This window comes from Octopus sinensis, linkage group LG6 (assembly GCF_006345805.1).
Source record: "Octopus sinensis linkage group LG6, ASM634580v1, whole genome shotgun sequence".
Lineage (NCBI taxonomy): Eukaryota > Metazoa > Mollusca > Cephalopoda > Octopoda > Octopodidae > Octopus > Octopus sinensis.
The window spans coordinates 22666401-22692155 of NC_043002.1; the positions used below are offsets into that span (position 1 = coordinate 22666401).

At 42.0% G+C, this 25755-nt stretch overlaps 2 protein-coding genes across 2 annotated transcripts in view; one reads left to right on the forward strand and one right to left on the reverse strand.

The window, feature by feature from the left end:
* Positions 1-148, reverse strand: part of LOC115213116 (tRNA (guanine(37)-N1)-methyltransferase) — a 39959-nt gene extending 39811 nt beyond the window's left edge. The window contains exon 1 of the mRNA XM_029782044.2: positions 1-148. This exon is cut by the window's left edge and continues 283 nt beyond it. Within this exon, the coding sequence (XP_029637904.1) occupies positions 1-125 (125 nt within the window). The 5' untranslated portion in view covers positions 126-148.
* A 5687-nt stretch (positions 149-5835) lies between these two features.
* LOC115212910 overlaps positions 5836-25755 on the forward strand; it is a 90985-nt gene continuing 71065 nt past the window's right edge. Inside the window, exons 1-6 of the mRNA XM_036503478.1 lie at positions 5836-5934; positions 11908-13164; positions 21253-21462; positions 23049-23237; positions 23885-23992; positions 25008-25038. Coding sequence (XP_036359371.1) covers positions 12943-13164; positions 21253-21462; positions 23049-23237; positions 23885-23992; positions 25008-25038 — 760 coding nt within the window. The 5' untranslated portion in view covers positions 5836-5934; positions 11908-12942. The remainder of the gene's footprint in view (positions 5935-11907; positions 13165-21252; positions 21463-23048; positions 23238-23884; positions 23993-25007; positions 25039-25755) is intronic.

Below are 25755 nucleotides of genomic sequence, written 5' to 3' on the forward strand. Positions count from 1 at the left end.
TCCACTTTGTAAATATTTCGATGTGAAAGCGAAAGTCTGGGGCGTGGAACTTGTCGAGTGGTAAAATCGGAAAATTTTTTCAGCGAACACAAAACGTTACGTAGTTTTTTATGCCATGTGTTCATTGCTATAACCGGTGTACATAGTGACTATAGTTCTCTGCGAAAAATTTTCCAAATCTATTTTGTCTTTCTGTTATTTTTTAAATAAAGGCTCTATAATTTCTCTCATTATTTTGTTACTCTATTTAGCAATTTTCTGTTGGTTTTATTTCTATTTGATTCTTTTCACTGATAACATTTTAATACTTTTACTGGGTTACCAACATTTTAAAGAAAACATAACTCGTGATACAAAACATGTTTAATACCGCAAGAGTTCACTCCCATAACGGTGTCACCCAGGGATTTAGTTCTCTCTCTTTTTTCTTTTTTTCGTTCCTTTTAAATCATCTTTCACTGGTTGCTTTATTAGATACTTGTTACATTTACTTTTACTGTTTTAGTAATAGTGAATGTCAATGTTGTTGAACCCGTTCGGTTTGAAAACTAATTACCCAACAAAAATGACGTGACTAGTTAAACAAAAATTGAACTAAATTGAACATAGGCGCAGGAGTGGCTCTATATACCTACTTCACCCTTTTATGTTTGCCTGTTCTTGTTCGTCCCCTCTTTGTAATGCCTTCATGGCAAATATTTATGAAATAAAGTAGCTTGCTTACCAACCACATGGTTCCGGGTTCATTCCCACTGCGTGTCACCTTGGGCAAGCGTCTTCTACTATAGACTCGGGCCGACCAAATTTGGCAGACGGAAACTGAAAGAAGCCCGTCGTATATATGTATATATATATGTGTGTGTGTGTTTATGTGTTTGTGTTTGTCCCCCCAACATCGCTTGACAACAGATGGTGGAGTGTTTACGTCCCCGTAACTTAGCGGTTCGGCAATAGGGCCCGATATAATTAAGTACTAGGCTTACAAAGAATAAGTCCTGGGGTCGATTTGCTTGACTAAAGGCGTTGCTCCAGCATGGCCACAAATGACTGAAACAAGTAAAAGAGTAAAGCAAATTAATTGACATGTTACAAAAAAAGTTCTTAATAGTTACAAATTCTGGCACAAGGCCAGCAATTTCGGAGAAGGTGTAAGTCGATTACATTGGTTCTAGTACTTATCTGGTACTCATTTTATCGACCCCCAAAAAGATGAAAGGCAAAGTTGACCTCAGCGGAATTTGAACTCAGAAAGTAAAGACAGACGAAATGTTGCTCACCGCCTTAAATGTCCCCTAGACTTACTCTTGTTGACCACATTTACTTTGAAAACATATTTGACTTCCGTTATGGATAATGGAACTAAACGAAGAAGCTTGAAATAGGCGCCAAATATTCCTCAAATTGCACCACGAGGTCAACTTTGCCATACCTCCCTCAGAGGTCAGTCAATTAGAGTACCAGATAAATACTAAGGTCAATATAATCGACTTGCACCCTCCCCTCAAAATCGCTGGTCATGTGCCAAAATTAGAATGAATTATTATTATCATTATTATTGTTGTTGTTGTTTTTACTTGTAACGTTTTATTTATTTTGCTGATAGAGAACTGACGAGTGAGAATACGTCTACCAAAGTCGTCCAGTTTAACTGATGGTTAGACTGTCACACTACAGAGATCAGTTGTTTAAAATGTAAACCCAGCTCGCCATACACTTTATGGAAATGAGTAGTTTGATCATCAGCTAGGTGGTAAAATAGTATAACTGAGAAGAAAGACATGTGGGTTACACTTTATCGTTCAGTTGCCACCTGTATGCTATAGGACTACTCGATCACGCGGAACCAAGGACAACACTTCAACTGCACCACCTGGTCCTTGGGTGGCCTTCGCGAAGTTCACGTTCTTGAAAGCATTTAACTAGATGCCTCATTCCTTATCTGTCATTCGGTCACTTCTGGTTCCCTTTTTGTCCGAGGATTTCCGAGGTTGCAGATGTCCAACCTGGGCATCAATTGAATATTTCCCTTCCAGCCCGAGAGAAACATGCAAAGGATTTGGGTAGTGCCTCTACATCTCTGAGTAATTTCAGCATTTTGTTTTTAAAGTCAAAATCGTAGCTAGCTGCGAAAGGTCCTCAGTATCCCCTTCAGGATAGGATTTCAAAGGAGAGAACATATTCTATTGGGAGACCTTGGATTTGGCCCAGAACGAGATGATTAGATAATATACGAGGGGCGTTCAATAAGTAATGCCCCTGACCCACTTCCTATAGCAGTAGAGCAACGAAACTTTGCACAGTTATTAGTCTTTCTCTACATAGGAACCACCCAGAGTTACGCATTTCTCCCATCGTTTGATACAGCTCTGGAGACCGTTTTTTTAGAAGACCCAGCTTGGTCCTCCAACCACGACGTGACTTCAGAAATCAAGGCTGCATCATCTGGGAAACGCTTTCCTTTCAAAAACAACTTCATGGCTGGGAAGAGGTGAAAATCAGAGGGTGCAAGGTCAGGAGAGTAGGGGGATGGGAGAGGAGTTCATAGCAGCACGCCTGTGCTTCTGATCTGGCGACAAGCGAGTTGTGGACCGGAGCGTTGTCCTGCAGGAGGAGGATGCCTTTGCTGATCTTGCCCCGCCTCTTGATTTTGATAGTTTCTCTTAATTTCCTCAAAAGTGAAGCATAATAGGCTCCTGTAATTGTGGTACCCTTTGCCAGGAAATCTGTTATCAATACTCCGTCCTGGTCCCAGAAGACTGTGAGCATGACCTTGCCAGCGGAGGGCTGCACCCTTGCCTTCTTTGGAGGAGTTGAGTCACGGTGCTTCCACTGCATTGACTGGGCTTTGGTCTCTGGATCATAGTGATGGAACCAGGTTTCATCCTGTGTAATCAGTTTTTTGAAAAATTTTGACTCATCTTCTTGGCACATCTCCAAATTCATCCTCGAGCACTCAACGCGTTCTTGCTTCTGGAAAGGTGTGAGCAACTTGGGAATCCATCTGGCAGAGACCTTTTGCATATGCAAATGGTCATGAATGATAGTTTCCACAGACCCGGTACTAATCTTGACCTCATGGGCTATTTGGCGAATAGTTATTCGTCGATCTTCCAAAATGGCAGCCTCAACTTGACGGACAGATGCCTCATCAATTGCAGAAGTGGGGCGACCAGATCTGGGAGCTGTTTCCACCGAGTTCCGACCATGTTTGAATTCACGATGCCAGCGTTTTACAAGGTCATATGATGGGGCATCGTTACCATAAGTTACTTTCATTTCATCAAAAGTCTCCCGTGGTGTGCGTCCTTTCAAATACAAAAACCAGATCACTACTCGACACTCAACAGGCTCCATTTCACACTTGACTCAGTTCAAACACCTGTAAATCAGAAACCCCGATTAGTTCAGAGCTGTAATTTGCCACCTACTCTATAGAGATATAAATAATTGCACACGCAAAATTTCAGCTAGCTCCAACAATGCAAGTGGGTCAGGGACATTACTTATTGAACGCCCCTCGTATATAGTCTCAGTTAGTCACGCTTGGTAATTAAGTAGTGGGCAGAGAAGATGGATGGATGGATGGATGGATGGATAGATGGATGGATGGATGGATGGATGGATGGACGGACGGACGGACGGACGGCGGGACAGACGGACGGACGGCGGGACAGACGGACGGACGGCGGGACAGACGGACGGACATTTGGGCGAACTGACTGACTCTCTAGTCGATTCTTGCAGAATAAAGAATTAAAAATTATCTTGCATATTTATTTGCATCTTAGTGAGAAAGAATTGCTAAACAGATTGAACCGAAGATTTAGTTGGTATTTATTTCATTGATCCCCGGCGCTACTTTTCGTTTCCGTATGTGTTCTTGCTCCATCTGGAGTAAGTGGAGCAAGAACGGCCCGAGGCTATAGTAGAAGACACTTGCCTAAGATGTCACGCAGTGGGAATGAACCCGCAACCATGTGGTTGGTAAACAAGCTAATTACCACCCTGCCACAAAAAAAGAAAAAAAAAACTTCTTATAAACTGTTTCTTATAAAAAAGATAAATCGTTCCTATATATGACTACTTTTGAATCACCCTGTATATGTACTTATTTCTTTATTACCCACAAGGGGCCAAACACAGAGGGGACAAACAAGGATAGACATAGGTATTAAGTCGATTACATCGACCCCAGTGCGTAACTGGTACTTAATTTATCGACCCCGAAAGGATGAAAGGCAAAGTCGACCTCGGCGGAATTTGAACTCACAACGTAACGTTGACGAAATACCGCTAAGCATTTCGCCCGGCGTGTTAACGTTTCTGACAGCTCGCCGCCTTATATTTACTACAGGGTATATACTACCCTGTATATATACTACACACACACACACTCAGAGAGTCGGCGACCAGGGTTGTCGGGTATGGGAATAAGAATACAAGAGTTATGGAATTAAGTAGATAAGATCAGTGCTATATATGTTTCATAGCGAGCGGCAATGTAAACTTTCATTTCATCCAGATATCCTCGGCCTGAAGAGTAGCCTTCAATATACATCTCGCCAGGATATTTATCACCTCTGAGGTTCCGCTCGCTATGAAACATCTGTATCCCGGATCTTATCTACTCCATTCCGCAACTCTTGTATTCTCTTATTCGCACATCCGGTGACCTCGGTCGCCTACCGAGAAATATAAAAAAAAATTTTTTTCAGTTTATCGTACTTCGATAAGAATAAAAATCACAACGTCTCAAAAAAAACAAACAAAAAAACTATTGTCCCTGAAAGGTTTTTTTTTCCATGTATATTTACTACGGATTGCTTGAAGATAAGTTTCTTCCTACACCTCAATCCCTGGATCTTACATTTATATATATTTTATATATATAGGCGCAGGAGTGGCTGTGTGGTAAGTAGCTTGCTAACCAACCACATAGTTCCGGGTTCAGTCCCCCTGCGTGGCATCTTGGGCAAGTGTCTTCTGCTAGAGCCCCGGGCCGACCAATGCCTTGTGAGTGGATTTGGTAGACGGAAACTGAAAGAAGCCTGTCGTATATATGTATATATATATATATATATATATATATATATATATATATATATACATGTGTGTGTGTGTGTGTGTGTGTGTGTGTGTGTGTGTGTGTGTGGTGTGTGTGTGTGTGTGTGTGTGTGTGTGTCTGTGTTTGTCCCCCTAGCATTGCTTGACAACCGATGCTGGTGTGTTTACGTCCTCGTCACTTAGCGGTTCGGCAAAAGAGACCGATAGAATAAATACTGGGCTTCTAAAGAATAAGTCCCTGGGTCGATTTGCTCGACTACAGGCGGTGCTCCAGCATGGCCGCAGTCAAATGACTGAAACAAGTAAAAGAGTAAAAGAGTAAAAGAATATATATATATATATATATATATATAATATATATATATAATATATATATATATATATAGATAGATAGATAGATAGATAGATAGATAGATAGATAGATAGATAGATAGATAGATAGATAGATAGATAGATATAGTCTACTCAATTGAATATTTGATTGTGAAAGAAATTTTTGAGAAGAGATATCTACAAGCAGATGCCTCATTAAACTTTTGTTGTTTTCCGTCCTTCTCCGAATTTAGAAGATCCTGGAATGTTCTGGCCATATTTGTAAAATAAATGAATCAATAAAGAAGAAACAGAGAAGGAATATTGTTGTCCTTCGAAAGAATCATGTTATTTCGTTAATAAATTGGAACAGTACTAGCTCAGCGACTTCTTTCCTACATAGAAACCAATCACGTGGCTTTCCAATCACGGGGAATTTCATAGCCACGTGACCAATGTGGTGTCAAATTTGCAATAGACGTCTCAGTGCGTTCCATGGTGTCGCTTTTCGTTTTAAAAAGAAAAACAGAATAGTCCGTTACTGCGCTGACTAGGCTGGTAAGTTGATATTTAACTTGAACTGTACTTTCTTATCCTACTGTGTGGTCCGCAAGAGGACGAATTATTTGATCCATTATGGCTTATCTATAATTGATGCATATTTCTAGGGAATTATGGATCGATTTCTGAGAAAAAAAATCTGTTCAGTAACTAGTTCAACATGTAGATTTTTAAGTGTACGCTAGCAGAGTGAGAGAGAGGGAGAGGGAGGGAGAGAGAGGAGGAGGGAGATTGAGATGTTAATACGTAAACATTCATAAAGGTCTTATGTTTGTTATAGAAATCAATATGTACTGTATGAAACCAATAATGGTGTCTGCAGCTGTAAAGTTTTGTAGTTCTATATTAAATGACACACATTATTTAGTACTAGCTCCAATGCAACTTTGCAATGGGAGTTCAAATTTCGCTGCAGTCGTCATCATATTTTGCTCGCCCTTAGATTGTTTTACTCATTTTTACAAATCAAACACGGACTGTACCGATATTTATCTCTGTTTTCCGCTGAGTAGCTTGAAATGGATGAACGGTAAATTCTTCGGCGCCGGTCGAGAACAGTTTGTTTTCTTTGCAGGAGAAATAGATCTCAGCACCACAAAACAAATAAACACTCGTTACTCCATCTTACTACAATTCTTAGATATAAATAAATATCATCTTGTGATGTCAAGTTGGAGGACTTACCTGCAGATCCACGTTAGTTTTGCCACATGGTATATATAGTTGACCTAACAGCTGACTATATTTGACCTTATCGACTGAGCCTATCAACAATGATTCTGTTGGTCATACTGAGGTTAATTATACAAAGACATGCTTCATTTATCCATACTTAATGAAATATGTACACGTAAATCAACATTGACTTAACATCAGCAAAACATTGTTATATGTGATAGGTGAAATTCGAAGCAAAACTAACTGCCTACGGACTATATCCCATCTGGCGTGCCTGTCACATCAAACCATCGCAACGTGTGTTGTGCTGGCAGCACAATTTTTCCCGTCCAACCCAATTTCTCAATTCTGGTATTTTCCAATGTTCAGTTTGGTTCTTTACACTTTTTCGCCAACGAATTATCTGCCACTACCTCCCACAATACCCAATTCTTTGCGGATAGCACTACCCTTTGTTCCTCTTACAATAAATTGCCCTGATTTACGAATAGAAACCTCCGAAACACACTCCGATGTGTCATGACAGTTTTTCCTTCAAAGACACGATCAATACACATATCAAGAAAATATCTCAACAGACCCACCTCTAAATATGAACAACATACCATAAGAACCCTTAAGACTACTGCATATGCCCGGTGTTACCGTCAGTGAGGATCTTACATTGCAATCTCACATCTTTAACTCACGTCATAGCAAAGTGCTCGGCCACCACCCATGTCAGTCCATTTACTGGGCACTACATTCACCAGGGTTTTGTAGACCTTAGCCCCGATTCTGCAGTATCTATAGTACTTGCTGTTCTTCGATTCCGCCCTGGTCTGACCTTAATACCAGCATGAAAAACCTTTATTAGGTCACAGGCCTCTTGGTAGAGTAGCACCTCTCCAGGACAGGTCACCATGAACACTCGCTTCAGTCTGCTGATGAGGTGACCCATCACAACTCCCAACTGTGGTGCAAAACTTGTTCCTGTCCTTACCTTTCTTCAATGCATGAGAAACTTAGACTTTACTGACTTGAAGTTCAATCAGCTTTATAAGGGCTTTCCTGTCCCCTACGATATTGTTGTCCCAACCAAGTCAACTATAAAAATCCTGATTGAAGGGTACAGGACATCAGACTTGGTAAGAGGCTGTGCTATTCCTCAGACGACTTTAAATGCATGTTGATAGTAAGCTCAAAAAGATATCATTAACATGTTACCCGTCTCGAACTATTGTTGCCCTGTTATTTCAGATTCAGCAAAGACTCACTGGCTGAAGCTGTTTTAGTAGTCCAGGAACATGGTGCTTGTTCAATGCCTCTTCTATTGGCTTGTGGGGTATGGATCCACAGACATTGGCAATACCCAGCCAGTCAGACACCCAGAAACAATACTTTAGAATATCTTACTTTAATACTGAGTAACGAGAGGACTCTAAACTGACTGATGTTCTTCGATCTTTTTTGTTTGGATCTTTTTTTTCAACCTTTCACTGACAAACCACCTTACCTTTCTTCTATATCATCTCGAAATTCTTTAAAGCCTGCATAGTACCCTTAGGCAATTCTTGTATACTTTCTAAGGTTATCTATTCGGTTCTGAAGATGAACTTGTACTTGCCTTCTTGACAAATTCGTAGACCTCTTTCCAAATGAGCTGCTTTCCATCAAATTCTAGAGTCGGTATTGGAAGATTGATCAAAGATGTGCTGTGGCCGATGTCATAGTCCCTAGATGCACTTTCGAAGGTGTCTCTGAAGTGTGTGTATATCACCATTGGAATGGTGCATTTCGGCTCAGCAGCTGTTTCATAGATTTATAAGGGTTTGTTAAAATGCAGCTTGTACTCTGACACTCTTCTGTCGCCGTCTCTGACACCACTCAGCCCTTCCTCTAAGTCATAAGTTTTTTTGCGGATGATACTTCGCAGCCCTGGGAGAAGTCCCTTCTCTTCATATTTTACCCCCTTGAACTACCGCCTAAAGCTCTTAAGCTTTACGCCTAAAGCTCTTAAGCTTTACACTGAGGAGGTGGGTCTTATTAGTTCTGTTGCTCATAATGTTTCGGTAATTTTTCCTCCACCAGTCCCTACCCTTTCAACTGTTCGGCTGATGATGGTAGTCATTATCTGGAACCGACAATCAACATTTCCCTTAGTCCTTACTTCCAGGTTGAGTCAAGATTCTTTTTTTTTTATCAAATTTGACTTACTCCTTCTCCATGTTAGCTTGGGACCACTTTACTCAATTATGTTTTGTTACTTTGTGTTAGGCTGAGGTTAGCAACACCAAAAGGTTTCGAGAACTATGGCCTGATTCCGGAACTTGTTCCTCTTACGTCACAACAGAGAAGGTTCCTATACGCTGTGACTCTTGCACCGTCTGCACACACTTCATCTTGGCCTGGTGGATCTTCAGGCAATGAGGATTCTGACGTATCTTTTTGCAGCACATTTCAAATTCACCATTAATTCTTGGTTGTTCTACGATCCCATCTTCCTACCTCTCAAGAATCCTTGGGGTTATCTTTCCTTATGTTGATCGGTAGCTTATTGTAGGTTCTTCTTCATATAAGATACAGGCGAGTCTGCTAACCTTCACTGTCCGTTGTTTCGCCATCTATCGCCACACCGTTCTTGGTAATAAGATCAACCTGGTTCTTGTAGTCACTGATTAGTCCATTCAGGTTTTCTCACACATCAATGTCTGATGCGCTTAGACATTTCATCAGTGATGTTACCTGTTGTCATTGTACATTTTGGATACCTCAACAATCAGACAACCCGACTCAGAAGACATATCCGGAGTTAATGAAGACCCAGCTTCCGTCCAGAAAACCCTAACTCATCCAAGGCTCATGCATCCTTGATTTACAACCACGTTGGAACAATTCCAGTTGACTCGGGACCAAACTTGATGGCATTCATCCGACTGGCTTTCTACCGACTGGTGCCTAACATTGCGCATGCATGCACACGCATACACACGCATACGCACGCACACACACACATTTACATACATATATCTGAAATATATATTTTATATGTTGTATGTTTGGCAAATCATTTTACCAATAAGAAACACGCACCGGCATTAATTTACATATAATTATTAGTCAATAGTTAACTAATTGACCATTTACCTAATCGATTGTTGATTACTCGCTCGATCAAACGATCAATCAATCAACCGGCTAGTTTGTCAGTCTTCTCATTTCCGTTCGTGGCCTCAAGTGCTCATTTTTCCAGGTCCGTCTCGAAAAAGCGAGACTGACTTGATATATAAGTGTAGACAGAACTCGTCAGCTTAGGAAGGCAAATTATTATCTAGGAGGACAAACCCTTATTTCAAACCTCTGTTGCCTTATAGCTGCACCCGCCTGTGGGGAGGGATTTGGGATTAAACTCTGAGGGCAAATCTATTGTTGGATTGCTTTAGGCTGCCTGACGTCTTGAGTTTTATTCTGGCAATATCTACGACAACCCTTGTGCCAAGATGCTTTGGTCCTTGCCCTTCCCTGCAACATCAATGATGTGGAGAGGAATGACCTGTTACATATGGGCAACAAATGATCTTTTATACTAACTCTGTTCAGTCTTAGGTATTGTAAAGAAACCCAGTACTTACTGTAAAGTGGATGGTTTTGGGAAGGGCAACCTGCCGTGGAAACCATATCATAACAGATATTGGAGCTAGAGATTCGTCGGATTCTATCAAACCATCCAAGCCATGCCGGCATGGAAGACGGACAATAAATGATGTGTGTGTGTGTGTGTGTGAGAGAGAGAGAGAGAGAGAGAGAGAGAGAGAGTGTGTGTGTGTGTGTAGTATATACATTGTAGAGTATGTTTAAATATACTTTACAGGAGAAAAGACTATCCTATCTGATGTAGAACTCAATACATTCAGTAGAGTAGATAGATATATTTATTATATTAAACGCCGAGAGTCTACCCTGAGTCTTGTCCATTATCTCTTTATCTTCTCCACAGTCGTAAACAATCCAGGACGAAACTCTGAGTAGACTGTAAAAGTTTGACATAACACACACATACAAACGCGCAAGCATCCGCGCGCGAACACACACACACACGCACACATGCGCACTTAAACCCCCCCACACACACACACACACACACAAACACACACACACAAATACACACACACAAAGCATATATACATACACCCACACACAATGTACACATACTGAATCTTTTGTCAATGTAGAACTGTGAAAGACAAATACAGCAATCACTCGCCATATCGCGGCCCACCTATCGCGCCCTCAGTGCATCGCGGATTTTTCTGGTTAATATAATTCTTTTAATTGTTTCAGTCATTTCACTGCGGCCATGCTGGAGCACCGCATTGAGTCGAGCAAAGCGACCCCAGGACTTATTCTTTGTAAGCCTAGTACTTATTCTATCAGCTTCTTTTGCCGAACCGCTAAGTTACGGGGACGTAAACACACCAGCATCGGTTGTCAAGCGATGTTGGGGCGAGGACAAATACACACACACACGCATATATATATATATATATATACATACGACGGGCTTCTTTCAGTTTCCGTCTACCAAATCCACTCACAAGGCTTTAGTCGGCCCGAGGCTATAGTAGAAGACACTTGCCCAAGGTGCCACGCAGCGGGACTGAACCCGGAACCATGTGGCTGGAAAGCAAGCTACTTACCACACAGCCACTCCTATGTAAATTCATATAGCGGACTCCTCAGTATATCGCGGGTTTCTACGGCCGATAGATATTCGTTTCTTTTTAGATTTTGATTATTTCTGTGATAAGATAAACATTTTCACGCCTAAAAGTAATTAAATTAATACATACAAATAGAGTACAGTACTGCACTGTATAACACATTAATTAAATATATATTAAAAGAGAATACGTGGTGTACCGTAGATGAGTAAACAAGGAATCAGACATACTGTATGGCAAATAGAACTCAGGAGGCGAATGTGAGGTGTTGTTTTGCATTTATAATAAAATAAATATATACAAATTATAGACATAAATTAAAAAATATACAGTACACTACTGTTTCTACTTCGCGGATTTTCACCTATCGCGGATGTTCTGCAATAGTCGAGGGATTACTGTAAAAAGTAATAACATTTGATAAACCCGCGAATTCGAATAAGAGATTTCATGGTATTGGTTCCGATCGAGTTTCAAAGATGCTCCCTTGTAACTCTTGCCATTATAATTGCAATGTACTATAATGATATTAGCTAAAATAAAATATAATTGACCAAAATTAAACATGTCCGCTTTTCGTAATATTTTTCAGATGCAGCAATTTTTTCATTTCAATCAACCGCGGCAGCTGACCAAGAAACGGCTGGAATAGGCGCTGAGACTAGTGTTATTTTAATTATCAGCTGTTTCGGTAACAGCATGAACAAACGGTAGTAGCCACCTAAGTTCAGTTAAAATGGTACCATAAACTATAAAACAACAGCAGAACAGCAAAGCAACATAACAATAGAAGAGAGACGAGGACGGCGAGAGAACAAAACAGCAAGAAAGACCAAATTTGCAACGGCTGTTGAAACTGGAAAATGTGAAATATTCAGTGACAAAATTAGCAACAAGTTACAATGTTAACGGAAACAGCCATAGAAAAAAAAAAGCGGTGTAAAGAAATAAACAGATACGTTAATTGCGGTAGCAGTTGTAGCTACAAGAAGATGCAAGAAGGTGCATAATAACTACATCAACAATAAACAAAGAATATCATTAGCAACGGCAGAAATACGTCAGCAGTAGCTATAGTAACACATCATTAATAATACCAGCAGCAGCAGCTGCAGCAACTAGAGTTAACACAGCAACTTGTGATAACAACAATAACAACGGAAACATGAATAGCTAAAAAAATATTAAAAAATCAACGGAGCATGTTCGCAACAACTATAGCAACATCGATAACATAGTAACGGTAGCAACAAAGATAACATCACAACGGCAGCAACATCAACACCAAAACAAAATAATTAGCGATATCATTTTAACAGCAGTACCAAAAGCAACAGTAAAAGTTACAATGGTAACGTTAGATATATAGCATTATCAACATTGTGGGCAACGACATTTGCAGCAACAATAGCAACATTATCTTGACAATAGCATTATCAAAAGCTAAGTTAGAACAAACAAAATCTCATCGACTACAGTAGCAAAAACTGCACCATTAGTGACATATTTAAACAGTAACGTTATCAACAGCCATATTATCTACTGACAGAAATTCAGCCAGTGTGGTATTAACAACAACAATAGCAACACATATAGCACATCCAGTAGAGAAAAAATAACAGCAACAATGGTTCGGCAGTCTAACACGCCGAACGAATCATGCTGTGTCCCCGACAGCAGTCTTAAAACCCATTTTGCTGAAGTTCCTGATCCAGAATGCGAATGGTATGGCAGAGCCAATTTGATGGAAGTAAATTATGATGACACCAACATAGACCCGCTGACACTAGAGTGTGTTTTGCGTGACATGGGTGAATACGAGACCCTAGATATGTACATAGCCGAAGCTGTGAGTTTTCTCATTACGTAATATGTTATTTCTGTTTAGGTTTTGTATTTTTTAACAATTAGAGTGAGGTGTGATTTAAAGCAGATTTGGTTGCTGTTTCTAGCACATTGATTAACTACACTAACATGTGATAGTAATGTTCTTAGTCCTAGATCAACCTTGATAAAGCAGTTATATTACATTACATAAACGTGTTTTAAAACTCATGGGATGGGGAATCTGGTTCCCTTGCCGTGTACATGACTAAGAGTGGAGGCACAATGGCCCAGTGGTTAGGGCAGCGGACTCGCGGTCGTAGGATCGCGGTTTCGATTCCCAGACCGGGCGTTGTGAGTGTTTATTGAGCGAAAACACCTAAAGCTCCACGAGGCTTCGGCAGGGATGGTGGTGATCCCTGCTGTACTCTTTCACCACAACTTTCTCTCACTTTTACTTCCTGTTTCTGTTGTACCTGTATTTCAAGGGGCCGGCCTTGTCACTCTCTGTGTCACGCTGAATATCCCCGAGAACTACGTTAAGGGTACACGTGTCTGTGGGGTGCTCAGCCACTTACACGTTAATTTCACGAGCAGGCTGTTCCGTTGATCGGATCAACCGGAACCCCCGTCGTCGTAACCGACGGAGTGCTTCTAAAAAACATGACTAAGATCTCGTCATTCCCCCCGAGGAAGATGCTAGTACGTCGTAGGGCTGTTCATTTACAGCCGAGTGGACTGGAGCGACGTGAAATGAAGTGTTTTCCTCAAGAACACAAAGCACCGCCTGGTCTTCGAATCGAAACCATAATATTGCGATCCTGAGTGTAAAATCCTAACCACAAGATCTATCATCGATGGAGTTTCAGTTAGTTATGATCCCATTATATTTTTTATTTTTTCCTTTTCCTTTTCCTTTTCTTTCCATGTGTAAGACTACATTGTCCAATGTGTCTATCTATGACTCTATGACAGTGGTTCCCGGCCCTTTTATTTATATGAATTTTCCCATGGCCACCTCTTAATATGCTTATCCTAATATATATATATATATATATATATAATATATATATATATATTATAGTGGGATAGACCGGTTTATGGGGTTGCCCTGGGTTTATCTTCAGACACCAAACACTGCTGTTTGAGGTCTGAATATACGCTGTAAAGCTAAACCCCTTATGAGCAAGAAACCCAGGGCAACCCCATAAACCGACCTACCCCACTATAATATTAACTGCTCTACATCTTAGAGTGTGCATTATTTACACTATTTACAATTGACGGATATTCGTTCTCATCTTGTTTGTTGTTAACACAACGTTTCGGCTGATATACCCTCCAGCCTTCATCAGGTGTTTTGGGGAAATTTCGAACCTGGGTTCTCATTCCTAAGGTATTTTTCGGTATTATTATTATTCAGGTCACTGCCTGGAATTGAACTCGGAATCTTGGGGTTAGTAGCCCGCGCTTCTTAACCATTACGCCATATGCCCGTGGGAAATTATCGAGTGAATTTTAGGGCTTATAAATCTAATATTCTCCTATCCTTCTTTAATACCGGTTCCCATATGCTGTTCATATCTGCACTCGGTCTGCAGATGGTGAAATTGTGAAGACACGCCAGATTAAAAAGGTCAGAGAAGGAAGAATGAAGTACGTCACCCACCCGTGAAAGCAGTGATTAATAAAAGTAGCCGACATCTAGAAAGCTCTGAAGAAGCAGTACTGAACAAAGGTCTCAACTTTGCAACAACCTTCAAGCGCATTCCATACTTGGACATAATAGCTCCTATTGAAGAGATAGCTATAAAGATACCAAAAGCTCAGGGAGATGAACTAAAGGGGAAAGTGAGACAGGTACTAGAAAAAGCGAAACTTCCCAAGCCAAACATCACTAAGGAAGAAACGTTCGCTATCAAAAGACTACAGAGTGACAATTCGATCATAATACTTGCAGCAGACAATGGAGAATGCTACAGTGGTGATAAACAAGTCTGACTACTCGGAAAAACTGGCAAAGTAAAGACCCTACTTTGAAAACAGAGGGAGAGTTGTCACAGATCTTGATCAAGAACAAGGATCACTTTACACCAATGAAGTACAGACGACTGACTCAACACTACAGTAAACTACCACACAAGCACGGTTTTCCTAAGATTCACAAGGATGGTATTCCATTAAGAGCTATAGAGAGCTGTAGAGGTTCAGCATGTCATCCACTGAGCCGCTTCCTTGTGGATATAATGAGTCCATTAGTAGGAAAGCCAACATTGTACGTGAAGAATTCCACCCACTTCACAGAATTGATCAATGATACCCCCATTGCATCCAACCAGATAGTGAGTCTAGATGTGATAAACCTGTTCACCAAAGTCCCAACTGGTGAAGCACTATAGGTAATTCAAGAAAAAACTAGTGACTGACACCCATCTAAAAGAACGCAATAGTATAGCACTAAGAAACTTGATGGAAATGATGACCTTCTGTGTAGAAACTACCTACTTCAGTATGGACACTGATATATATCGACAGAACAGAGGGTTTAGCTATGGGTTCGCCATTATTACCGATAATAGCAAACATATACATGGAATACTTTAAGAATTTGGCTTTAGGATCAACAGCACTAAAACCAATCCTATGGCTACGATATGTTGATGACACCTTCATACTCTGGCCCCACCAGGAAGATGTCCAAGTGCTGTTAGATCATGTGAACTCAATAAAGCCATCCATACAGTTCACAATGGAAAAATAAAAAGACAATCAGCTAGCATTCCTGGACGAATTAATAACACGCACCAACTATGGATTCAGAACATCCGTATACTGCAAGCCGACCTTCATTGGACGATACCTCAACTTCAACTCCCACCAGCCATACAGTGTAAAGAGAGGGATTGCTCAGTGCCTAAAACATCGAGCAATGGATATAAGTAACGATCACGAAGTAGCGATCATATAAGTAACGATCATGATACCCACCACAAAGAAAGCAACAACTCATTAAGCAACAACTGCCCCAAAAGCATACTCTCCACTCCGGTTAGGAAGAAAAGAGAGGATGAAACCGATAAACTGTCCACAGTCTGTCTACCCTATGTGAAAGGCCTCTCTGAAAAGATACAAAAGACATGCGGCCCATGACATCAGGACAGAATTCAAAAGTAATACAACACTTCGCAAATATCTACTTCGAGTAAAACCACCAATAGAAGAGAATATGACCAAAGACTGCGTGTATTCCATCCCTTGCAGCTGTGGTAGGTTATACAAAGGCGGAACATGCCGCCCCCTCAAAATAAGGGTAGAGGAACATCGCAAAGCTGTGACATGGGGAGATATTGATAAATCGGGTATAGCTGATCATGTATGGAAAAATGGAGACCATTTCCTCCTGTGGGATGAAGTTAAAATAATAGACAGAGAACACCACTGGAAAATACGAAAACTAAATGAAGCAGGACATATGCTAGGACACAACAACCTCCTAAGCAGACCGAGTGCAGATATGAACAGCATATGGAAACCGGTATTAAAGAAGGATAGGAGAATATTAGATTTATAAGCCCTAAAATTCACTCCATTGTTGCCCACGGGCATATGACGTAGTGGTTAAGAGCGCAAGCTACTAACCCCAAGATTCCGAGATCGACCTGAATAGTAATAATAATAATGATAATAATAATAATAATCAGAAGAAGAAGAAGAAGAAGACGAAATAATAACAACAACATCGAAAAATACCTTAGGAATGAGAACCCAGGTTCGAAATTTCCTCAAGATGAAGGCTGGAGGGTATATCAGCCAAAACGTTGTGTTAACAACAAACAAAATGTAAATAATGTACATAATTCCCCTTCTCTTAAGTATAGAACTGTATCTTAGAGTCTGCTTCTCCTCCGGATTTATGTATTTCAACAATCAATCATGAATTTAGTTCACGGATCCCCAGTACTACCTTTGCGGACCACCTGGGGTCCGCGGATCCTAGGCTGGGAACCACTGATCTAAAAAAAGGCGGCGAACTGGTAGAATCGTTAGCACGCCGAGGAAAATGCTTAGCGGCGTTTTGTCCGTCTCTATGTTCTGAGTTCAAAATCCACCGAGGTCAATAAAATAAGTACCAGTTGTGTATTAGGGTCAATGTAATCGACTTAATCCTTCCCCTGAAATTGCTGGCCTTGTGTCAAAAATTAAAACCGATACATCTTTATTCCCATGTCGAGATTTAGATTTAGCTGCTATTTCTAACAGACCGAACCTAGAAGCACGTTCGCTGGTTCCTTTGCTTGATGTTTAACCCAAAGTCATCTTCGGCCGAGCAGACCAATATTCAAAGGGGTTCCGGTTGTGACCATCCCATCGGTGTATATATGGATGGAAGCACTCCGTCGGTTATGACGACGAGGGTTCCGGTTGATCCGATCAACGGAACAGCCTGCTCGTGAAATTAACGTGTAAGTGGCTGAGCACTCCACAGACACGTGTACCCTTAACGTAGTTCTCGGGGATATTCAGCGTGACACAGAGAGTGACAAGGCCAGCCCTTTGAAATACAGGTACAACAGAAACAGGAAGTAAGAGTGAGAGAAAGTTGTGGTGAAGGAGTACAGCAGGGATCACCACCATCCCCTGCCGGAGCCTCATGGAGCTTTAGGTGTTTTCGCTCAATAAACACTCACAACGCCCGGTCTGGGAATCGAAACCACGATCCTACGACCGCGAGTCCGCTGCCCTAACCACTGGGACATTGCGCCTCCACCGGTGTATATATATTTATATCCCAAAACGTGTTTTTCCATTTTTAAGATGCTAGGCACATCAGCGACATCAAGCTCTCTGGTAGCCGAAAAACTGCGAAGGTCATGGCCGCCGCCTGAGGGGAAATTCGGTTGCTATCTCAAGCTGGTTGAACGACGGCGGCGTTTGTGTACCTTTATGCGTAGGACTGACTACATTATCTAATGTGTTTACACAGCTTTTAACAAAACGATAGGGTAAGAAGAGTCGAAGAGAATTCAGCTGCCATTTCTAGCAAATCAAGTAACCTCGTAAAAGCCTTGTTGGGTCAATTTCGATGATGGAACTGGGAGGGTAGTTGTTATAGTGAGGTTGATAATAATAGTGGTGCTGATATTGATGATGATGATGATGACGATGATGGTGATGTTGATGATGATGATGATGATGATGATGATGATGATGATGATGATGATGATGATGATGATGATGTGATGATGATGATGTGGTGGTGGTGGTGGTGGTGGTGGTGGTGGTGGTGGTGGTGATGGTGGTGGTGATGGTGGTGGTGGTGGTGGTGGTAGTAGCCTTGAGAGCAATGGTACTCGTACTAGAATGGTGATGGTGATGGTGATGGTGGTGGTGATGTTGACTATTGGGGGTGTTGGTGGAGTTCGTGGTAAATATGATGACGGCGATGAAGAATGGTGGAGATGATGGTGATGATGACGTAGCTGTGGGGATGTTGCTGGTGCTAATGGGGCTGGTGATGTTGGTGGTAGTGGCGCGGTGGTGATGGTGGTGGTCGTGGTAGTGGTGGTCGTGGTGGTCGTGGTGATCGTGGTGGAGCAGTGGTGATGACGATGGCGGTGGTGGTAGTGGTGGTGATTGTCCTGATGGTAGCGGTGGCGTGGTAGTGATCGTGGTGATGGTGGTGGTGGCGGTAGTGGTGGTAGTGGTGGTGATTGTCCTGATGGTAGCGGTGGCGTGGTAGTGATCGTGGTGATGGTGGTGGTGGCGGTAGTGGTGGTAGTGGTGGTGATTGTCCTGATGGTAGCGATGGCGTGGTAGTGATCGTGGTGATGGTGGTGGTGGTGGTCGTGGTCGTGGTGGTAGTGGTGGTCGTGGTGGAGCAGTGGTGGTAGTGGTGGTGATTGTCTTGATGGTGGCGGTGGCGAGGTAGTGATCGAGGTGACGGTGGTGGTGGTGATGGCGGTCATCGTCGTCGTCATCGTCGTGGTCATCGTGGTGGAGGCCGTGGTGATGGCGATGGCGGTGATGGTAGTGGCGGTGGTCGTCCTGATGGTGGTGGCGGTGGCGGTAGTGGTAGTGGTGCCGGTGGTGATAGTGGTATAGGTGGCGGTGGTGGTGGTGGTAGATGTAATACTCGAGGTTATGATGATGGCTGTACAGTTTATGTTTTTGCTAATATTATTGGTACGGGTGGTGGGGTAAAGCAGTGTTTATTGCTAAAGTAATGCTCAGTGTGTGTGTGTGGGGGGGTGGGGGACTTGTTATTTAGCTCTAGAACCAGTCCAGACCAAGAAGGCTTATTCTACCCGTGATCAACTCCATCTTTCTAAGTGCATCGAGTAGATTAAGTAACGCATTTTCTCCTCATTCAAGGCAGGGGGAGTGTGATTTGAGAAGAATATGGCTGCTGTTTCTAGCAGGTCGAGCAACCATCTAGAGAGCCCCTGGTTGGCTTGTGGTGGTAGTAGTGGTGTTGAGCGATCCAGTTGTCTCGATAGGGGACCGGGAGCTGTGATGATGTCTTCTTCTTCTTCTTTTTTCTTCTTCTTCTCATCCTCCTCCTCCTCCTCCTCCTTCTTCTTCTTCTTCTCTTCTTCTTCTTCTTCTTCTTCTTCTTCTTCTTCTTCTTCTTCTTCTTCTTCTTCTTCCAATCAGGGCTCACGCCATTAGCCACAATGAACAATCTCTAAGTCGAGCCTACTCTACGCTACAAAGAGTGCGTGTGGCAACTTGAAGATCCACCAACCACACGCGATAGACTGTCGGTTGCACGGGCGCGAAAGCTACTTTGTGATCCTCATTCCGTAAACGGTGGCTTTTAACGGGTGGCGAGCTGAACTATCCTGGGGTACAGAGGATTCGCAATCTAGACTAGGGTATGAAAGTTTACCACACCATAGTGGGTTACACTATGGTTACTCTGCTTTGTGGCAGAAGTAGGAAGAAAGAGTGAGAGAAAGTTGTGGTGAAAGAGTACAGCGGGGTTCACTCCCCCCCCCCCACGCCGGGGCCTCGTGGAGTTTAGGTGCTTTTGCTCCATAAACACTCAATGCCCTGTCTGGAAATCGAAACCGCGTTCTTACGACCGCGAGTCTGCTGCCTAACCACTGGGCCATTGCGCCTCTACTCGGTGATGATGTTGACGATGGTCATGATCACATTGCCTTCTTTCTCTCTTCCTCTCTGCCCCTTTCTCTCTCTCTCTCTCTCTCTCTCTCTCTCTCTCTCATACTCTTCTGTTCTTACCCTCTCCTGCTTCCTCTCCCTTTCATATTCCACCTCGCCTTCTGACACTGAAGCATCCTTCTTTGCAGCCTCTCTTTCTTCCTTCATCAATCACTCCTCTCACATACTCCTTCACTTTCTCTCCCTCTTTCTATCTATCCATCTTCCTCTCCCCCTCCCTCTCGTTCTCTCCCTCACTCCACCTCTCTCAAACTTCCCCTTAAATCTTCTCTCCGTCTGCTTCCCTTGCTCGTCCTCTCTCTCTCTCTCTCTCTCTCCTTCTCTCTCTCTCTCTCTCTCTCTGTCCTCTCAAAACTTTCCGTCAGAACTTCTTAATGTCTATTACCTCTTGCTCGCCTTTTCTCTTTCTTCTTTTTCTCCTCTCTCTCTCTCTCTCTCTCTCTCTCTTCCTTACACACACACATGCACACACTCATTCTCTCTCTCTCTCCCTCTTTCTATCTATCCATCTCCCTCTCGTTCTCCCCGTCACTCCACTTCTCTCAAACTTCCCCTTAAATCTTCTCTCCGTCTGCTTCCCCTGCTCGCCATTCTCTCTCTCTCTCTCTCTCTCTCTCTCTCTCTTCTCTCTCGCTTCTCGCTCTTCTCTCTCTCTCTCTCTCTCTCTCTCTCTCTCTGTCCTCTCAAAACTTTCCGTTAGATCTTATCAATGTCTATCACCCCCTGCTCGCCTTTTCTCTTTCTCTCTCTCTCTCTCTTTTCTCTCTCTCTTTCTCTTTCTCCTCCTCTCTCTTTCTCTTTCTCCTCCTCTCTCTCTGTTCTTTGTCTCTTCACTTTTATCCCTCTCGCTATCTCATTCACACGCACAGACCTTACCTTCTCTGCATTGTCCACTTTCACTAATTGCCTTTCGTTTACCTCCACCCAGGCTGCCCAACAAGAACAACAGCAGCAAGAAGATCGTGTGAAAGAAGCCGAAATAGATATTGTCCATCCGATTGTTTGGACAGAAACACCCAGTCACGATGCTCTGACCAACTTCAAACTGAAACTGTTGCTCACCTTACGGAAAATCCTCGTCGGAGAAATTTCATGCACAGAGTTTAACTCCACCAGTGCTTTACTGAATCTCACCGAGGTAAGAATTCGACCTCAGAAGTTAAATAACGTATTAATGTTGTGCTGTGAAGGCGCATGGCTTTGTAGGTAGAGCGACGAGCTCACAATCATGAGGGAGTGCGTTCGATTCCCGGACTAGGCTGTGTACTGTGTTCTTGAGCAAGTTTATTTCAATCACTCCAGTTCATTCAGCTGTAGAAATGAGTTGTGACGTCTCTGACCCCAAGATGTATCGGCCTTTATCTTTCCCTTGGATAACATCGGTGACGTGGAGAAGAGAGGCTGTTATGCATGGTTGATTGCTTGTCTTCCATAAACAACCTTGCCTAGACTTGAGCCTCGGGGGGCAATTTCCTTGATGCAATCCCATGGTCATTCATGGCCGAAAGGGGTCTTTACCCCTCACCTCTTTACCTTTTACAATGTTATACTGGTGTCAAAATATGATGTGACTGAAAGCGGCGAACTGACAGAATCTTTAAGGCGGCGACCTGGCAGAAACGTTAGCGCGCCGGGCGAAATGCTTACCAATATTTCGTTTGCCGCTACGTTCTGAGTTCAAATTCCGCCGAGGTCGACTTTGCCTTTCATCCTTTCGGGGTCGATTAAATAAGTACCAGTTACGCACTGGGGTCGATATAATCGACTTAATCCGTTTGTCTGTCCTTGTTTGTCCCCTCTGTGTTTAGCCCCTTGTGGGTAGTAAAGAAATAAGAATCTTTATTGCGCTGGGGAAATGCTTAGCCGCATTTCGTCCGCCGGGTTTGACTTTGCCCTTTATCCTTTCGAGGACGACAAAACAAGTTGAGCACTGAGATCAATGTGATCGACTTAACCCCTCTCCCGACATTGCTGGCTTTGTGCCAGTATTTGAAACTATTATATGATGTGACCACAGGTGGCGAGATAGCGGATTTGTTAATGCGCTGGGCAAAAATCCTTTCCTACATTTCGTCCGCCTTTACTTTGAGTTCAAGTTCTGCCGGGTTTGACTTCGGTTTTCATCCTTTCGGGGTCGATGAAATAAGTACCAGTTGAAAACTGGGGTCGATGTGATCGACTTAACCCCTGTCCCGAAATTGCCGGCCTTGTGTCAATATTTGAAACTGATATATGATGTAAACGAAGTAAGGTGAGTTGGGGATGAATAAACAAAGCGAAAACAACGGTTTGTTGTCTAAATGTTTATTGTTGTGTTTCAAGAACGAACATCAACAGCAGTTGTGGAAACATTTGATAGGAATTGTGTGTGTGTGTGTGTGTGTGTGTGTGTGTGTGTGTTTGTGCGTGTGTGTGTGTGTGTGTGAGTGTGAGTGTGTGTGTGTATGCATGTACGGGTATATAGCGGTATTTGATGACATTTCTCTGATCATTCTGTGTTTTTGTAAAGAAAGCATGGTATTTCTAAAAGCAAAGCCAGTCCAGATGTGACCATCCCATCGGTGCACATAGAAATACGTTATAAGATATGTTCCTCTTAGACAGTGAGATGTGATTTGAGGGAGCTTTACCTCTTGTTTCTAATACGACGATGGCTTGTGCTTGAATTGTTGAAGACTGTGATGGTGTGTTTAAAAGTAAGTTATTTGTTTTATATGACACCAGGTGAGAGAGATTCTGGAAAAGCAAGCGAAATCAAAAGAAGAAAAAATATTGGATTCGGGGTCAATCAAGGCTATCTATGAGATTGTGAATGAAGTGATACCGCCAACACGAGAATTCATGGCAAACTTATCGGAAGCCATCGAGCGTGATTTATCTGATCCGATAATGTGTCCTCCCTATGACAAGCTCGTAAGTATAACGAAATATTAATGCGAGTACCGTAAATCCCCGAGTATAGTCCGCCCTTGAGTATAATACGCAGGGGATTTTTAGGAGGCTGTACCTCTGAAAAACCTAAACCTTGTGTATAATACGCACCCCTTCTCTAACTTGAATCAAGGAGGTCTATATAACGTCCTTGGTTTGTAAAAATGTATACGGTAACGTCCTTTATTATTATTGTATATATAACATAATGAAAACGTGTAGCTTCTTTGTGCATTTTGTTTGCAGAAAATAAAGAAATAACAGTAATTACAGTAATAACGTTTAATAAATGTTGCTTATTGCAAGTTATGGATGATTCTTTTATGACTTCATTGCTTCAGGCTTAGCTTAAGGTATTTTCGTGGCCAACATCACAAAATGCGTCTGAATAAACATTGCCAGATAGCAAATAGAGACTCGGACATTGCTTAGAAAATAATTTTCATTTTCAACCTCGTATATAGTGCACACTAGGGTAATTTTGACCTTCAGATTTTGGGAAAAAATGCGGATTGTACTCGAGGATTTACGGTATATGTGGTGGTGGTGGTGGTGGTGGTGGTCATAATGTTGTTGTTGATGATGATGATGATGATGGCGCTAATGATGATGACATTTTTGATTTCTAGATCTCTGAACTTCCCAAATTTGAATCATACATGAAGAACATGGTTAAAATCAAGGCACATATTGAAAAGAACGGTGGCGTAGAACAAGTCGACAACATGTTGAATCTGGTTTGTAGTTAGTTTCGCGTTACAGCTCATCGAGGCATTTGCCGTAAGTAAATATTCAGGGTAGGCAGTAGGCATTTCATAAAGCGAATTAAAACAAATGGCTTTATCTCTTTGAGACATTTTTTTTTTTTTTTTTATTCTTTCGTTGAGGCGGAATGGCCCAGTGGTTAGGGCAGCGGATTCGCGGTCGGAGGATCGCGGTTTCGATTCCCAGGCCGGGCGTTGTGTGTGTTTATTGAGCGAAAACACCTAAAGCTTCACGAGGCTCCGGTAGGGGGTGGTGGCGACCCCTGATGTACTCTTTCGCCCCAACTTTCTCTTACTTTCTCTTCCTATTTCTTGAGTAACGCAGCGATGGACTGGCGTCCCGTCCAACTGGGGAGTGGGGAGACATACGCCATAGAAACCGGGAAACCGGACCCATGAGCCTGGCTAGACTTGAAATGGGCGCATAAATAAATAAATTTATTTCTTTCAATCATTGGACTGCGGCCACGCTGGGGCATTGCTTTGATTTGTGTCGTCAAACAATTCGACCCCAGTGTTCATTTTATGTTTGATAGTTATGCTGGTAGTTTGTTTTGGCGTAGTGTCAAGTTACAGGGTCATAAACAAACCAATGCCGCTCACCAAGCGCTGAGAGATGAGCTCATATACACACACACACACATATACATACAACATACATACATTCACACACATATATGCACGCATGTATGTACGTATGTATACATGCATGTGTGTATGTGTATATGTATGTATGCATACATGTGTGTGTGTGTGTGTGTGCGTGTGACTCTGTGAACTGATACTGCTCGGCCATCCTATGCAAATATACATGTATATTCAAAACCAGTCGATGGGCTTCAGCATAATTTCCGAAACTAATGTGGACAACACTTGCCCGAAGATCCACGCCGTGCGCTTCCAAAATGAACTTTGCCATGTTTGTCTATATTGTATATTATTCCACACAAACACTAACGCCCTTTCTTCTTTTTATTCTCATCTACAGCTTGTACTAAAACCTTATGACCCGTTCTCAGGTATGTGAATACTGCTACTCTATTCTATCTGTATTTTTATCTTGTTTCAGTCATTGGACAGTAGTCAATTTAAGGCACAATCCACCCAAGTGTCTGTGGCTTTTAAAGTCTGACGCTTATTTTATCGGGCTCTTTTGCCAAACAACTGAGTTATGAGGGCGTAAAAAAGAAACCAACACCGTTTGTCAAGTGGTGTAGAGACAAAACAGAAACACGTACACACTTATACGTATATAAACAGAAACACGTGCACATACATACATACATACATAATACATACATACATACATACATATATATATATATAATATATATATATATATATATATATATATATATATATATATATATATATATATATATATATATATATTTAGTGTAGGAAGAAATGGAGCTGAACGAAGATTTAACAAAATTCCTTTTTATTATTTTCTACATATGTTTCAAAGGCTGCAAAGTCCCTAATTCGGATTGAATAAGAAGACCATTCCTGAAGAGAAGGCTACAAAATGGTCTCCTTATTCAATCCGAATTAGGGACTTTGTAGCCTTTGAAACATATGTAGAAAATAATAAAAAGGAATTTTGTTAAATCTTCGATCAGCTCCATTTCTTCCTACACTAAATATATAAACTTCAAATTTCCGCACAAAGGCACGGGTTTGAGACCCCATGGTCGTAACCTCAACCGTGATTTTTCTGTTGTGATTTTTGCTAC